Raw genomic sequence first — 15,016 nt, 5'->3', positions numbered from 1 at the left:
AACAGTGCCTTTCAAGTTACATTTCTTCCAAACAAAAGACTACTTATTCACAGTAAAATGGCCTACAGGCTCTACTCCCTCTTGTTTTTACTTCTAATTTCCCACTGACTCTATTTCATGCCTTTTTGTTTTTATCTTAAGAAATCCTCAAATGATTATTTTTTGGGGCAGATAAGTAGGTGTAATATACATTGTTTACTTGAACCATATGCGCTATTTGCGGGCGGGTTGCGGGTTTTAATTGTCGAACCCGCCAACCGACACATTATACTCGGGTGTACACAAAACCAAACTGCTAATAGACAAAATTTTATAGGTGAAATTTGCGGGTTTCGGGCGGGTCGGCTCGGGTCGGGCGGACGGGTCAGGTTAGGCGGGTTTATGTTCACCCCAAGGTACGGTGAAGAAAGATTCGGAGTCAAACAGGGTCAAAATCAAGCTTGGCACATGCACAACCAGGTGTTAAAGTAATGCTATAGTGAATGTCTCTCTCCCTCTTTTGTTAAAGTTATCCACATGTGATGTCAATAAACTGAGAGCTGAGATGTACTTTGTGATACCATAGTCTCACCATCATCAATGAAGGAGTTGACCGGATCGGACAACCAGAAAAAAAAAATCAGATTCTGAATCGAACTCAATTTTTATATAATGATATTTTTTCAACATTTCAATTTTTATTTCCAATGATCGCATTTTTTTTTTAAAAACCACCCCCATCACATTCCAATATATTTCACAAAATCTCAAGTCTCGAACCTGTTACTATAACACGTTTTTCACCCCGAACAATAGCATGGGAATTAACCTCCATTACATGAGATACATGGACTTAAGAAAGGGCAAAACATGCATGAAAGTCGATAAATTACATATGGAAAACAAACAAAAATATACAAGTTTCGTAAAAGTGAAGGTTTATACATAAATCACCAAGGAATGCAAGCACTCTTATTTATGTTGCATACCTAATCAACTCATTATCGTTTCTGTTTCAGACAAAATATTAAGTTCTTTAGAGACCTTTGTTACCGGGAAGTTGAATCCATTCGATTTGGATCTCAATTTGACCGCACTCGACGTCTTCAAGTCGGAGAAGCATGTCTTGCGTCATTTTGCCGCCTTTGTTCCAAATAATACAGCTCTCGTCGGCTAAGCAATTATCTTTACTCGGCTGAACCCTGTCAACTTTAGTGCCATCTGGCAGACCTTCCAATCCCATCCTCAGACATTCTATCAACGGTTTTATGTCTATTTTTGCTCTTCCCATGCTGTCATCCACCGTGAACGTGTCTTTGTCGAACACACACTATATTTATACTATAATGTGTAAGTATACATATATATAATTATATAGTTGGAATTAATTTAATGGTAATTACCAGAACGATAGGAACATCGAGGTCCTTAATGTAAATAGTGAGCTCCTCGTTCCACACGGGGTTGCAGGTTCCTCTCACAACCTTAGTTTTCACTTTCTGCATATGTAAGAATTAAGATACACCATCCATGCCGTATAAATATCGGAACAACATCGATCAATTTAGTGCTAGTAGTTATACTAAATATCTACTTATCAATCTTAATTGAAGAATTAATTTTCTTAAATGGCTAGAGGCATGGTTCCGTTTCTGCATCAATGTAATTTAATGTTGGATTAGACATCCTATGTTTCATCTTTCATGATATATATGTTTCATACTTGACCTTCTTTTCTTGACTATCTCACACAATGAATTGTGTTTTTTTGGAAAAAAAAAAACAGTAAGAATGTTTGGTAAAATATGTTTCTTTGAAAAAAAAAATATGGCCATTTGTATTGTATTTGATGGGTAAATTACGGCCACCCTCTGAGGTAAGGTTAAATTACGAAAAAAATGCCCTCATGTTTGGGTAATTACAACTACCTCTCAACTATGAATCTTCTTACATGTCCGCCCTTGCGGTGTCAAATTTGGTGGAATCTTCTAGAGTATGTGAAATATTCTCCAGTTTCTACCGATTTTACATTATTCGAGCTCCACATATTGAAAAAAAGATAATTATATGATGTGTCTCGATGTGCATCAGAAATTACATTTTTGCTCAAAACGAGTATAAACTACAGAACATTCCATAGAATCTAAAAGATTGCGTTGAATTTGACACCATGAGAGTGGACATTTAAGAAAAAATCATGGTTGAGGGAATGGTCGTAATTACCAAAACAAAATGAATTTTTTCGTAATTTAATTGTACTTCAAGATGGCCGTAATTTACACTTTATGTTTTTTGGGGAAAGAAAAGTCAATTTTAAAGTCTAAACAAGGGGCTCCTTTGACCCTACACCCGGTGATAAACACCGGGTGAGTCTTCTTCTATCACGTGTTTGTTTTTGTATTTTTTTTAAATCCCTACAGGACCCAAGCGTAGAATATATTATAAAATACAAAAAAAAGACACGTGCCAGCAGAAGACCGACAACCCTGTGTTTATCACCGGGTGTCCGGTGTAGGGTCGAAGAAGTCCAAAACAAGGTAAGGCTAAAATCGAAAGGCTGTTGAACGAACTGTCAAATCTCAGCGACAAAGGAAGACAAAAAGCGTTTGAAAATCTTCATCAGCATATAGTAATATTCCGTTAATTAAACAACCAAAAAAACAAAAATGAAAGAATTGACCATAAATAATATTTCTCGCTATATATAGATGCAAAAACAAATCAAAATAGGCAAGAAAAAAGAATAAGAAAATTGACCTGAGTAGCGCAGGTGATGACGCAATAAGGATCGCTGCTGACAGTGTCGCGCACGGCGAGATTGATTCCTCGGCGGACACGAATCCTCACAAGACCCAGAACATCCATTTCCTATTCTTTCTTTCTTTTTCTTTTCTTTTTCCTGCCGGAAGAGTTTGTTTTAATTGAAAAGAAAATCAAAGGACAATGGTCGCCTTAGTATATTTAAGACAGCAATCAATGCACAAGTCTTTGTTTATTCCACAACTTGTCATCGCACATATTTTAATGAGTCCTAAATCTATGTACCAATTCAAAAACTGTCATCAGTTTTTCCACTTTTTATGCGGCGACGCACGAAATTGACCATTTTATTTTAGGTCCATCGGTTACACTTTTTTACAATTTTATTTTTGGGCAGAATACGTTTTGCACCCCTGAAATATACCATATGTAACATTTACTCCCTTAAAGTATCATTTGTAATACTTACCACCTCAACATGTAGTATTTTATATTTTAAAATTAAAACATAATAAACATAACAATTTAATAGTTATTGGATCATAAAAATTGAAAAGTAACTAAAATTAAATTATTGGAAAAATAAATAAAAGGTAATATATGTTGTATAATAATTAATGAATAAAAATATATTTAAAAAAAAAATATGAACTAAAATAAATTTAAAAACTTCAGATTATTATTATTTATGTATTGATTTCTTAAAATTTATCGATATGAATATATTCGATTAATTGGTCTAATAACAATTAGATGTTATTTATTAAATATGTACTGAACAGTACAAGATAATATTTTAAAATTTTAAAACATTACATTTTTCAACATATATTTTTAGTTGTATATTTTAATTACTCTTTTAGTTATTATTTTAAATAAAAAAAGAAAATTTTAAGGTATTAGGATTTAAAATACAATTTGAATTGAGCTTGAGGGGTGTAAGTGTTACAAATGTAGTTTAGGGGGACAAGTGTTACAGAGGGTATCCATTAGAGGTGTAAACTGCATTTAACCCTTTATTTTTAGTTAATACTCCTTTCGTTCCCTTTTAACAGTCGATTTTAGCTTTGCACACGGATAAAAGATTTCATTAAATGTGTCTTGATTTTATGAAAAATGTATGCTTTTAGACTAAAATGACTTTATCTTAACCTTAATAAAGAGAGAGAGAGAGAGAGAGAGAGAGAGAGAAATGAATTAAAATGAGAATTATAAAGAGTTAATAAGAGTATAAACTGCAAATTAAGTAATTAATGCATGATTGAAAATCTAAAATGACAGATAATATACAATAAAATATTTTTTAAAAGAGACGGTTCTTATGAATAGGAGGGAGTAGCATTTATCCTTGTACATCATATTGCTAAAGGGGGCAACTATTTCAAATCCCAAATTTTGCTTACTTGAATACTACCAAATTTAAAACCAAAATTGAGTACATATTTATAAGTTTTTTCTTACTTTAATACCAAAATAAAAAGAAAAGTACAAAAACACCCTGTCATACAAAATATCAATTATATCAATTTTTTTTTTTGAAATTACCTATTCTAAAACCAAATAAATAAAAAAACCTTTGTTGTAAAAAAAAAAAAAAAACCCTCCACCATTTCTTCTCCTCTCCAAGCCTCGCCGCCGCCGAACGCCGCCGAACGCCACCGAACGCCGCTGCCGCTTCTTCGTCCATTGTTATCAAGCCGCCGCCGCCTTTGTTGTACAAGTAATATTTTTTTTCGAATTTTTTTTCTTTAATATTTATTTAGGATTTGATTGTTTGATATGGGTAATTAGGATTTGATTGTTTTAGGTAGAAATGATCGTTAATTAGTGATGGGTGCATCTAATTTTAGTCGATTTGAGCATTGATTTGAGATTCGTGGGTCGGTTCTTCGTTCAAAATAATCGACCTGTACATGTCGTTTTTTTCAGGATTTTCGACAGATTGATGTCGAAAATTCTACGAAATTCGACATGTAGTTGTCGATTATTTTGAATTTTTTTTGGTAATTCGACAGAATAAATTCGACAGCAAACTGTCGAAATGTTCTAGAGAATTCGACATCTATCTGTCGAATTTTCTACAAAATTTCGACAGCTTTCTATCGAATATGCTTGCACATTTCGACAGTTTGCTGTCGAATTCATTCTGTGTAATTTTTATTTATTTATTAATTTTTTTTCTTTCCTATTTTTATTTGCTTGTGTTTATATTATGTGTATTTATTTTTATTTTTGTGTTATTTTGCAGTGGAAGAACCACGTGAACCTCGTATACCTCCGACTGTCTCGAACCGTAAGGAGAGGAAGGAATTATCCGATAAGGGCAAGGGCAAGGCAATCACGACCAAGAAAAAGACCACGACCAAGAAGAAGTATGGAGAGGGTTCTTCCTCAAGGAATCCGGTGCCGGCTCTTCCCTCGACTATAGACGTTGGTGATTCGAGCAACGAACCAGTCAGAGGTCCCGAGATACCGGAATTGTACACAAATTTTGATAAGCACATTGCTTATCAAAATAGTGGTCATTTTCGACACTTAAGTGTCGAAAATTTGGGTCATTTGCGACGCTTAGGTGTCGAAAATTGTAGCAAAATTCGACAGGTAATTGTCGAATGTTACTGCTATTTTCGACACTTAAGTGTCGAAAATGAATAAAATATCAATTGTTATGTTTTTCGACACATACATGTCGAAAAATAAGCACATTTTCGACCTGTATGTGTCGAAAAAAAATGGCAAATTTAAAAAAAAAAAAAAAAAAAGAATCAAAATCGATGTTTTAGCTCAAAAAATACATGAATGCATACCTTAATGGGTTCTCCTTGCTCGTAAACTACCATTCTATTGTCATTTGACGCCATTTTGCAAGTTGTGTAAGGTTTTGATTTCTTTAGTTTTGAGGTTTTTTAGGAGGGTTTTCGGGGGAGGGAGAAGAAAAAGGTGGAGGAGGTGAGGGGTTTGTGAGTGAGGAGGGAAATGGTTTTTTTAGGGTTTTTGATTATTTGGTATTTAAGAAAGAAAAATAGTATTTGTAATATTTTTTTGGTTTTAATTTTCGCTATTAAAGTAATTTACAATTAATTATTTATTTTCTTATTTTTTTGGTATTCAAGTAAGCAAAAGTTGGGATTTGAAATAGTGATCCCATTGCTAAAACCTCATCATATTATACATATAAGCACAAATATTTTTATAATGATTAATTTTTAGCACACATGAAATTAAATAATACACTTAAACCTCTATAAATTAATAGATTTAAAACTAGTAAAATTCTATTAATATAGCAAAATATTAAATTATCAAACCAATAGTTTAATACATTTTCACTAAATTGGAACCGGGGTAAATTATTATTTAAACGAGATTATTGATTTATCGAGGTTCTACTATAGTTGGAATTTTTCCAGTAAAATAATATGGAGAGTTGTTTTCATAATTAAAGAAAATACAAGCATGTGGATTGCGATAAACCCTTTTTTTCCAAAAATAGTTTGACCTTATATTTGGGCTTAATCTTACTTTGCACTCTTGAAATATACTATTTTGGCACTTTGTACCCTCGAAATAAATTAATAGCACTTTGCACCCTCCAAACACAACAAATTATGCATAATGCACTATAAATAAATTTTTAAAGCTAAAAAATGTAATTTGACATTTTTAATGGTGTTTTTTTAGGATGCCAAATGTCAAATATTTTTTTTATTCATCAATCATTTTGAATCTATAAATTACAAAAATAAAAATACATCTCATCAACTTATTTAAAAATTATATTTTTTTATCAAAACAAATTATTTTACGAAAACCATCATTCAGTTATTTCGTTGTCAAGTTATCTGAAAATCATATTTTCTTACAAATATTTTTACCTAATATTTTTCCACCGGTTACCATAAAAGACTCATCAATCGAATAATTTAGTGATAAAAGTTTATTTTATTTTATTTTGTAAGAAAATATATTTTTTTAAATATTCCGGTGTAATTTTTATTTTTTCGCACTTTGTCCGCTCGAAATTAGTTGGACGTTCAAAAAAATAACAATTTATTTTTTTATTTTGCACCCCGAAAAAAAAAACACCAATGAAAAATGAAATTGTCTTTACTATTCAATTCAGGGTGCATTGTGAAAGATTTATTGTGTTTTGAGGGTGCAAAGTGGGATTAAGCCTATATTTTGTAGGGTAAATGACAAGAGCAATTAAATAAAAAATAGACATCCAATTTTTTTGTCTTGCAAATAAATCCACATCATTCAAACTTATTTGCAAATAAGGAGAATCCTTTTACATATACCCAAATTACTCCCAATTCATTGAAACTCTAATTCAACTCTAATTTCAAGATTTACACCCAATTTAGCTTTACCAATTTTCACCAATGAACTAATTCTAACACTCATTCCAATTTTGACCTCAATTTTGACATCCATCGCCGGAGACCGTCAGTCTCCGGCGTTGATTTTATTTATTATTATTTTTTTTGAAAAAAAAAAATTCTGATTTTTTTTCGGCGGGTCAATCGACGTTGACAGTCGACAGTCAGTCTCCGGCGTTGACATTTTTTTTATTAAAAAAATATTTTAATTAATATAATTGTCTCAGAAAAAAAATTAATATTACTAATGTATTAATTAATTTTATCGTCTTGGCCGGCAATTTTGTTGTCTTCGACCGTAATATTACTGTCTCGTGCAGTAATATTACTATTTGGGATAATAATATTAATAATAATGTTGCTCAGGAAAGTAATATTCGTAAATTATTGTTCGGGACAGTATGTCACAGTATTAGTGTTCGAAACAGTATATTATTTGGGATAGTAATACTGTTTTGGCATTCATTATTATGTCTCAGACAATAATTTTGTGTTAACAGGATACTCAGTAATAAGGTTTCAAAAATAAATAAATAAATAATCAATGTCGGAATCTGGCCTGAAAAAAAAATCAGAAGAAAAAAATATTTTCGAAAAAGAAAATTCAAAAAATTATGAAAATCGGGATTAATGTGATATATTTATTCCAATCCGAGGCCAATGTGCAATATTGATGAAGTTAGAGTATAATGGGTAGAATTGATAAAAATTATATCATGATGGGTATTTTAGACAAAAAGACTTGGGATTGGTGTATTTGCAAGACTATTTTTTGTCTGGATCTATGTGCATTTAAGTCCCTTGTCATGAGCATATTTCCATTTGTCCTATTTACTATTTACTTAGGCCCCGTTTGGTTGGCAAGATAAGATTAGCCAAGATAAGATTAAATAATCTAATGAGACCCAATTATTTTATTGGAGCTTGAAAGGTCCAACAAAAAAAACTCATTAAGAGGCAAGATAAGCCATGATTATTTAATTTTGGCGGGTCGACCCGGCAAGTTATTGAGGATACCAAACATCAAATTAAATCCAACTATTTAGTTAATCATGGCTTATCTTGGCAACCAAACGGGGCCTTATTGTAGAAGTTTAATAAAAAAAAAAAAAAAACATAATTTTAAAGTTAAGATTTTTACAATATAAGTTTTCATAAAATTTTAAATAACTTCTAAAAAACTTTTAAACACATCTTACTATTATAAAAAAAATATTAAAGAAATTAATAAATATATTACCGATAATACCTCCAACCGATCTATTGTTTATTCGACAAAGTTGGTTGTCAACCAATATTCGACCTATAATAATTGGGCCGGTAATGATTTTCAATAATCAGCAAAATCGGGTGGTCGGGTAGGTAATTGACCGTAATTACCCTAACCGATCCATGTTCAGCCCCTAACTTATGTATACAAATAATTATGGTAATGAAATTAAGAGTGAAATAGTCACAACTCACAACATATATGCTAAATTAGTTAAAAGACTTGTATAAATTGAAATATTTAGTCGAAACACTTTTATTGAACCAAAGGTCCAAAGTATGTAAATGTCCTAATTCCTTTTTTATGGTCCACTATTACTAACTTGCCCCTCCCTTTTATTGATTCCTCCTAAATTTCACTGATTTAGAATTTGTATTACTTTATAGTGCATATAAAAAAAAAATCATTGTATAGGACTGGAAAAATTACACAGGTGCAATTGTTGTGCAATAATTACTAGAGAATTATTGAGCATTGTATGTTGATTAAATTAACACCATGTTATTTACTCTGTATCATTACAACCAAAGAATGCAGCAGTATAAGATAGATAAAACTTAATTAACACATAATACATAATAGCAACTCGAGCGTAGTTCCACGATACAAAAATTTCGACTGTCGAATTAACATTTGAGATACGTTTGGCTAATATTTATTCCTTGAACATTGCAGTTGGAGCCAACGGAGGAGTATCCAGCTGGTATAAATTCAGTGCGGGACCAACAAATCGAAACACAATCCAACCCCCGATAACAATAAATATCGAAGCATACGCAAACTTGTTCAGCCAAAACAGGGCGCCCTTTTCACCCACATACAGCTCCAAGAGCTTCTCGTTGAGAGTCATCGACTCCCAATTCTTCGGAACCGGAGCCTTCTTCGACCCGATTCTACTCGTATCGCCGTCGCCTTCTTGCTTTCTTCGCCTCGAACCTCTTTTGAACCGTATTTCCACTGAACCTGGTGGGGTTATGGGCGGCGGTTGTTGGACAGGTGGCATCGCATCGAAGCCGTCCAAGTTGGGGGTATTATTGTCATTTTCGATACTGCTTCTCGTTGCTACGAGCGAGGGAACGTGGCGGTGTGGGAAACTGCGTGGAGTTCGAGAGGGAAAAATGGTGAATGTTTTCGTAAAGGACAACATCCTAAAAAAGCTTTGTTTGATCTATGTAATAAAAGGCAGTGGTTGCATGAAGAACTTTCTTATCCGAGGTTTGGGGAAGCCAATATTTTCATGTGGCGTACGAAGAGTCTCCAAAGTGTTCTCCGATCACCTAATAACACCCACAAAAACTATTACATGTCAATTACTAACATTCGCATTCGGTAAAACAAAATCCACAGTTATAGGCAATTTCATTAAAAAAAAAAACGAAAACATCGATCAAGAACTGTTTACAGGAATTGATTCAGTGCTAAATTGCTAATTACTCGATTGACACAACAGTTACATAGTTACACCAAACAAGACCAAGAAATCATGTCGATTCAAGTACCGCAAATGCTTGGCATCTACAAAACTACTTAACTCAATATATGATAACAGTTTTACATTGGATTCAAGTACTGGATAGACTTGTATGTTTTAGCCCATTTCTCTTACATATCCTTAGGCCTCGTTTGGTTGCCAAGATAAGATTAACCAAGAAAAGATTAAATAATCTAATGAAAATCAATTGTATTGTTGGATCTTGGAAGATCCAATAAAAAACGTGCCTAGAAGGCAAAATAAGCCGCCATGATAATATAATATTTGCGGATCGACCCGACAAGTTACTGGACATACCAAACATCAAATAATGTCCAACTATTTAGTTTATTACGAGTTTACGACTAATCTCCTCAACCAAACGAGGCCTTAAAAGTTTAAAATCCAACATAATCCTTCACATCTTGACCTAAACTTACATTCCTGCATTGCATAGTCCAACTGATTTAAAAAAAAAAAATCCCTAATCAGTTAATGTAAAAGTGAAACAAAATTGAGAGCAACCCTTGACTTATTTCTTATCTTAGTTTAATTGGCGAATACATGTAAGAAAAAAAGAGATAACCCCAACTGCCAAAATAGCCAATACATGTATGTAAGAAAAAAAGAGATAACCCCAACTGCCACCATAGCCAATACATGTAAGAAAAAAATTGCTGAATTTTCAAGAGATAATTAGGGGAGATAATCAGAGACCATAACTGAAGATAAGATAAGCTTTTTTTTTTATATATAAAAGAAGGGAAAATTAGATGGAGAAGAAGTACATACCATTGAGAAAGTGGAGTGAGAGCAACAAATATTTTACGGTCTCAGATTTATTTTGTTCTGTGATAATATAATATGAGCTAACCGATAAGAAAGAACCCATTAAAATTGTTTGGGCAGGATTCAAAATTTTTGAAAAGCGTTACTTGGAACACTGAAATCGCTTTTTATCTATTTTTATGTATCTTTTTAATTTTTTAGCAACCCTTGTTTGTTCATTAAAAAATACTTTGTAATTTCTTTGTAATTTCGATGTAGATGTAACTTTTTATTTCCTATATATAGTATTAATTAAAACAAACAATAAAATTAGTATATTAAATCTTCTAAATTAATACAATTGAGTCTGACAAAATTAGAATCTTTTTAATTAATATATTACGACATGTGATATTAAAAAAATAACATTTTAAAATAAATTACAAAGTGTTATAATGTGCATATAATTTATCAAAACAAAAACGTACATATAAGTTTTATTTAAATAAAATGGAAAAAAAAAGACACGAATAAAAAGAAAAAGAAAAAAAAAGATTTAATTGCCAATATAAACTCGTTACTGTTAACTAGAGTATTTTGAAATAGAAGCATATTCATTGTTGTAAACTAGAGCAGTTAAAATGGGTTGCAATTTAATAAAAGTATGTACACGTGTTTCTTTATTAGTGGCCGTCCTATTTTCTCACATTAGCGGAGCATTCGTTTTCAATTTAATCTCAAACTAAAACGCCGAATTAGGGGCGTGAACGAGCCGGGCTCGCCTCTTTTCGCAGACTCGAATTCCTATTTTGTCGAGCTCATCGAGTTCCTTCTTTTTTTGGCTCAAGCTCGAGCTCGCGTCAATTTTATCAAGCTAGAGCTTAGGCTCATTTTGTTGTTGTTTTTTTGTTTTAATATTTTTTAAGGGTAAATTACAAACACCCCTGAGGTATGGTCAAATTACAAAAACCCCCTCTTGTTTGGATAATTACATCTACCCCCTCAACTCCTTAAATTTAGTGGAATCTTCGAGATTATATAGAATATTATCACTTTTGTACCCGTTTTATCCCATTCAAACTCTACAATATGAAGCAAGATGAGCATAATATGTGATTTTTAGCTTGTATATATCAGTTTGTGGTGCATCGGAAACTGTATTTTTTACACAAAACGAGTACAAACTAGAGCACATTTCACGGAATCTAGATGACTATGTTGAATTTGGCACCATAAAGGTGGATGTCTAAGAAAAAATCATACTTGAGGGGGTTAGATGTAATTATCCAAACAAGAGGGGTGTTTTTGTAATTTGCCAATACCTCAGGGGGGTGTTTGTAATTTACCCTCTTTTTTAATTATCATTAAAAATTATGTTAAAAAATACAAAATAAACAATAAATTGTAATTATTTATATATTTTAATATTTATATTTTATTTTTATTTATTTCTATAATATTTTACATTATTATACATTATTTCAATAAAAATAATATATATAAAAAAAATAATAATAAGGATCGCGAGTTGGCTCGTGAGCTCACGAACAACTAAAAACTGGCTTGAGCTCGCGAGCTCAAGTTCGAAAAACTCAAGTCCGAATTCGAGTTTTTTTCGAGCCGGCTCAGCTCGTTTGCCACCCATACAACTAATTTTCAAACATTCCCAAATAACACACTGCCTCAGTCACAGTTGAAATTGCCGATCTAAAAGATTTAGATTTTGCAACCAGTTTTTGAAACTCGGACCGGATCGACCGGCTGAAGTTTTTGCAATTGGAAGAAATGTTATTTTTTATTTTTTTATTATAATGCTGTAATATTTGAAACGACTCGGTCGGTGTGATGTGTGTCTTGGTGTGTTGTGAGTGTAAAAGAAAAATAATTTTGATCCACATTTTAATTGAAAATGAGTTAATGTGTGTGAAAGAAAATATGTTTTATTTAGAGTGGTGCTATTAAATTTAGATTAGTGCTATTTGCAACTCCAAAGTATCTTAATTGACCACCAAAAATATATAAAATAATATAAATACCCCTCGAATTTCTAATCCACCATCCTTACTTATATTCGCTTAATCCTCATGTGTTCTAAGTTATTTCCACTTCTTTTTTTTAAATGAAATATTTATAATAAGATATTTAAACTTCCATATTATATGACCGGCAAATTATGTAATCTTTCTTTTTTGAAACAAAATTATATTAACTATTAAGTCAAACTGGCCAATATTGGAGGAAGTTAAGGACCTTCCATACGAGCATCTTAATTTATTTCTCCAAAAAAGCGAATTCCTATTTTTTTGATCTTTGGAGATGTTTTTTTCTCTAACAAAGGTATTGTTCACTTAAGGTGGATAGAGTGAGATTTTGTGGTAAAGATTTTAATAAAAATGGTAGAGTTTTTTTATAAGGGCTTTTTATGTAAGTTTCTGACCAATCATCTTTATTATTATAGATTCAGAGGTTATATCTATTTCGCCAATTAGTCACTCCATTTAATATGTATTATATGTAAAGACATAATTAATGTATACGACAAAATTACCACCAACCCTTTAAACTCAATTCCTAATTGTTACCTCAATTTAACTTCAATTTCATTAATTTTGACCACAAAAATCCAATTTTGAATTTTTCTTTCTTAAACTTTTTTTTTTTCTGTTTCCTTTGCTGCCGGTTTCCGGCGTTGACTTTTTTTTTCCTCTGTTGGTTTTCAACGTTAACCGCCGGTCTCCGGCGTTGTTACAGTAATATATTACCGTGGTTGACAATAATATTACAGTCAACCACATCAATATTAATTCTCTTAGTCTTTTATTATGTTTGTCTTTGTTGAACGGTCAACATATTATTATTACTCTATTACACAATAACAATGATTTTTGTTGTGTTAATATATATTATTGTGCTAGAGAGTAATGTACCAATGATATTGTGTTAAACTATAATATAATTAATATTATTATGTCAAACTGTAATATAGTTAATATGATTATCAACCACAACAATATTATTGTTCGAAAAAAAAAGAGAAAAAAAAGTCAACATCGGTTGACCGGCATTCATCAGCGGCGACGGCCAAAATTATACTTAAAATTGAATTTTGGTTCAAAATTAAATAATTGGTGACACTAGGGGTCAAATTGAGGTTAAATTGAATTAAAGAATATAATTGGAGCATATAAAAATGTAAGGGGTATTTTAGTCTTTTACACACACCTAGATACTGTCTGGACTTTTTGTAAAAGAGTTTTTTGTCTGTTCATCTTTATGAATAAGTAGCCCATTATGGATTTATTTGTAATGGTCCCTTTTATAAATATTTTAACTAGTTAGTGGTGGACGGTTTATGAATTTGTACAGAATATAGGTGTAAGAAGAAGAAAGAGGTAAAACATGAAATATATTTAATTTGGCGGTGAAATAAGATATTTTGAGGATGAAAATAGTATATAAAAGACCCTACAATTGCGTAGAGCTTTTATAAGCCAAACTACTTATATAATTATGACTTTTATCGGATATCAATAAGAGAATGTTATTATTACGTTGAAAGATATAAGTCTTTTAAGAGAATATTTGATGTATTTATTATCACTTGGTGCTTTACAAATACAAGAAAAGTATTTGTACTACTCTACTATGAATCCCCATGGGCCTTTCTTAACCACGTGGGATAATACATATATGTATTATCTTAGGTCTATAGCCGCTTTCTTACCCTAGCATGACACATGTCTCTTCACATCACTTCTCCACCTTCTATCCTAGTGATACGATCCTAGCAAGCTCAAAGATGAAGAATTGGAATAAGCGCAAGCGTACGAGTTTTAAGAGGCTATTCGAGTTTTCCTTGGAGAAGAAATGCTGGAATCAAATGTTTGAGATGTCTATGGTTTGGAATTGGAAGAAAAGAAAGAGAAGAATTCGTTGGACAGGTCGAATTTCATGCATCCTAGATTCTCGTTTACTCTGGCAGAGTTTACGTTTCTTGCTATAACTCTCGCATGTGAAATCCATTTGATCTGATTCAACATGATTCGGAAAGATAACTGAATGATTTACAACTTTCATGTTTCGAGCGAAGAGATATTCAAAGTGGAACAGTGTCAAAATTGAGCTTTAAGTGCATGCACGTGCATAGCCCAATGTCTACGCGAGTTAAGAAGGGTGATCGAGAAGTCGACTTGAAGATCAAGTTATATAATTTATTTATGCACGTTTTTAATCAATGATTTATTATGTTTTTATTATTTTAGAGTCTTTTATGGTTATGATTTGCTTATTCATAAGTTTCCTTATTTTAGATTAGGTAGGAGTCATTTTTCCTTGTGAAAATGAGTCTTTTTAGATCTTATAAATAGATTGCCAATTTGGCTTAAT

General features: G+C 31.9%; 2 protein-coding genes across 2 annotated transcripts; both read right to left on the bottom strand.

Annotated features, from left to right (window-relative positions):
• Positions 1–832: 832 nt before the first annotated feature.
• Positions 833–3,030, bottom strand: LOC105962771 (protein C2-DOMAIN ABA-RELATED 7). Its single transcript, XM_012987094.2, has 3 exons — positions 2,737–3,030; positions 1,383–1,478; positions 833–1,309 (listed from the first exon to the last, which is right to left on the bottom strand). The coding sequence occupies exons 1-3, from the start codon at positions 2,842–2,844 to the stop codon at positions 1,016–1,018; spliced, it is 498 nt and encodes a 165-aa protein (XP_012842548.2). The 5' UTR covers positions 2,845–3,030; the 3' UTR covers positions 833–1,015.
• Positions 3,031–8,872: 5,842 nt separating this feature from the next.
• On the bottom strand, positions 8,873–10,766 carry LOC105962778 (uncharacterized). Its single transcript, XM_012987102.2, has 2 exons — positions 10,655–10,766; positions 8,873–9,668 (listed from the first exon to the last, which is right to left on the bottom strand). The coding sequence occupies exon 2, from the start codon at positions 9,536–9,538 to the stop codon at positions 9,047–9,049; it is 492 nt and encodes a 163-aa protein (XP_012842556.2). The 5' UTR covers positions 9,539–9,668; positions 10,655–10,766; the 3' UTR covers positions 8,873–9,046.
• Positions 10,767–15,016: the final 4,250 nt, after the last annotated feature.

The sequence above is a fragment of the Erythranthe guttata genome, chromosome 12, assembly GCF_056151865.1.
Source record: "Erythranthe guttata isolate IM_541 chromosome 12, IM_541, whole genome shotgun sequence".
In the NCBI taxonomy this organism is placed as follows: domain Eukaryota; kingdom Viridiplantae; phylum Streptophyta; class Magnoliopsida; order Lamiales; family Phrymaceae; genus Erythranthe; species Erythranthe guttata.
Note: the sequence above shows the minus strand (reverse complement) of the source record. Positions and strands in the feature narration are given on the sequence as shown.

Bases quoted from the DNA above. Each gene is read 5' to 3' on its own strand.
- LOC105962771 (XM_012987094.2), bottom strand. From the start codon at position 2,844: ATGGATGTTCTGGGTCTTGTGAGGATTCGTGTCCGCCGAGGAATCAAT. The intron at 1,479-2,736 runs GTCAATTTTCTT...TTACATATGCAG, and splicing joins TCATCACCTGCGCTACTCAG to AAAGTGAAAACTAAGGTTGT. The intron at 1,310-1,382 runs GTAATTACCATT...GTATAAATATAG, and splicing joins TCGATGTTCCTATCGTTCTG to TGTGTGTTCGACAAAGACAC.
- LOC105962778 (XM_012987102.2), bottom strand. From the start codon at position 9,538: ATGTTGTCCTTTACGAAAACATTCACCATTTTTCCCTCTCGAACTCCA.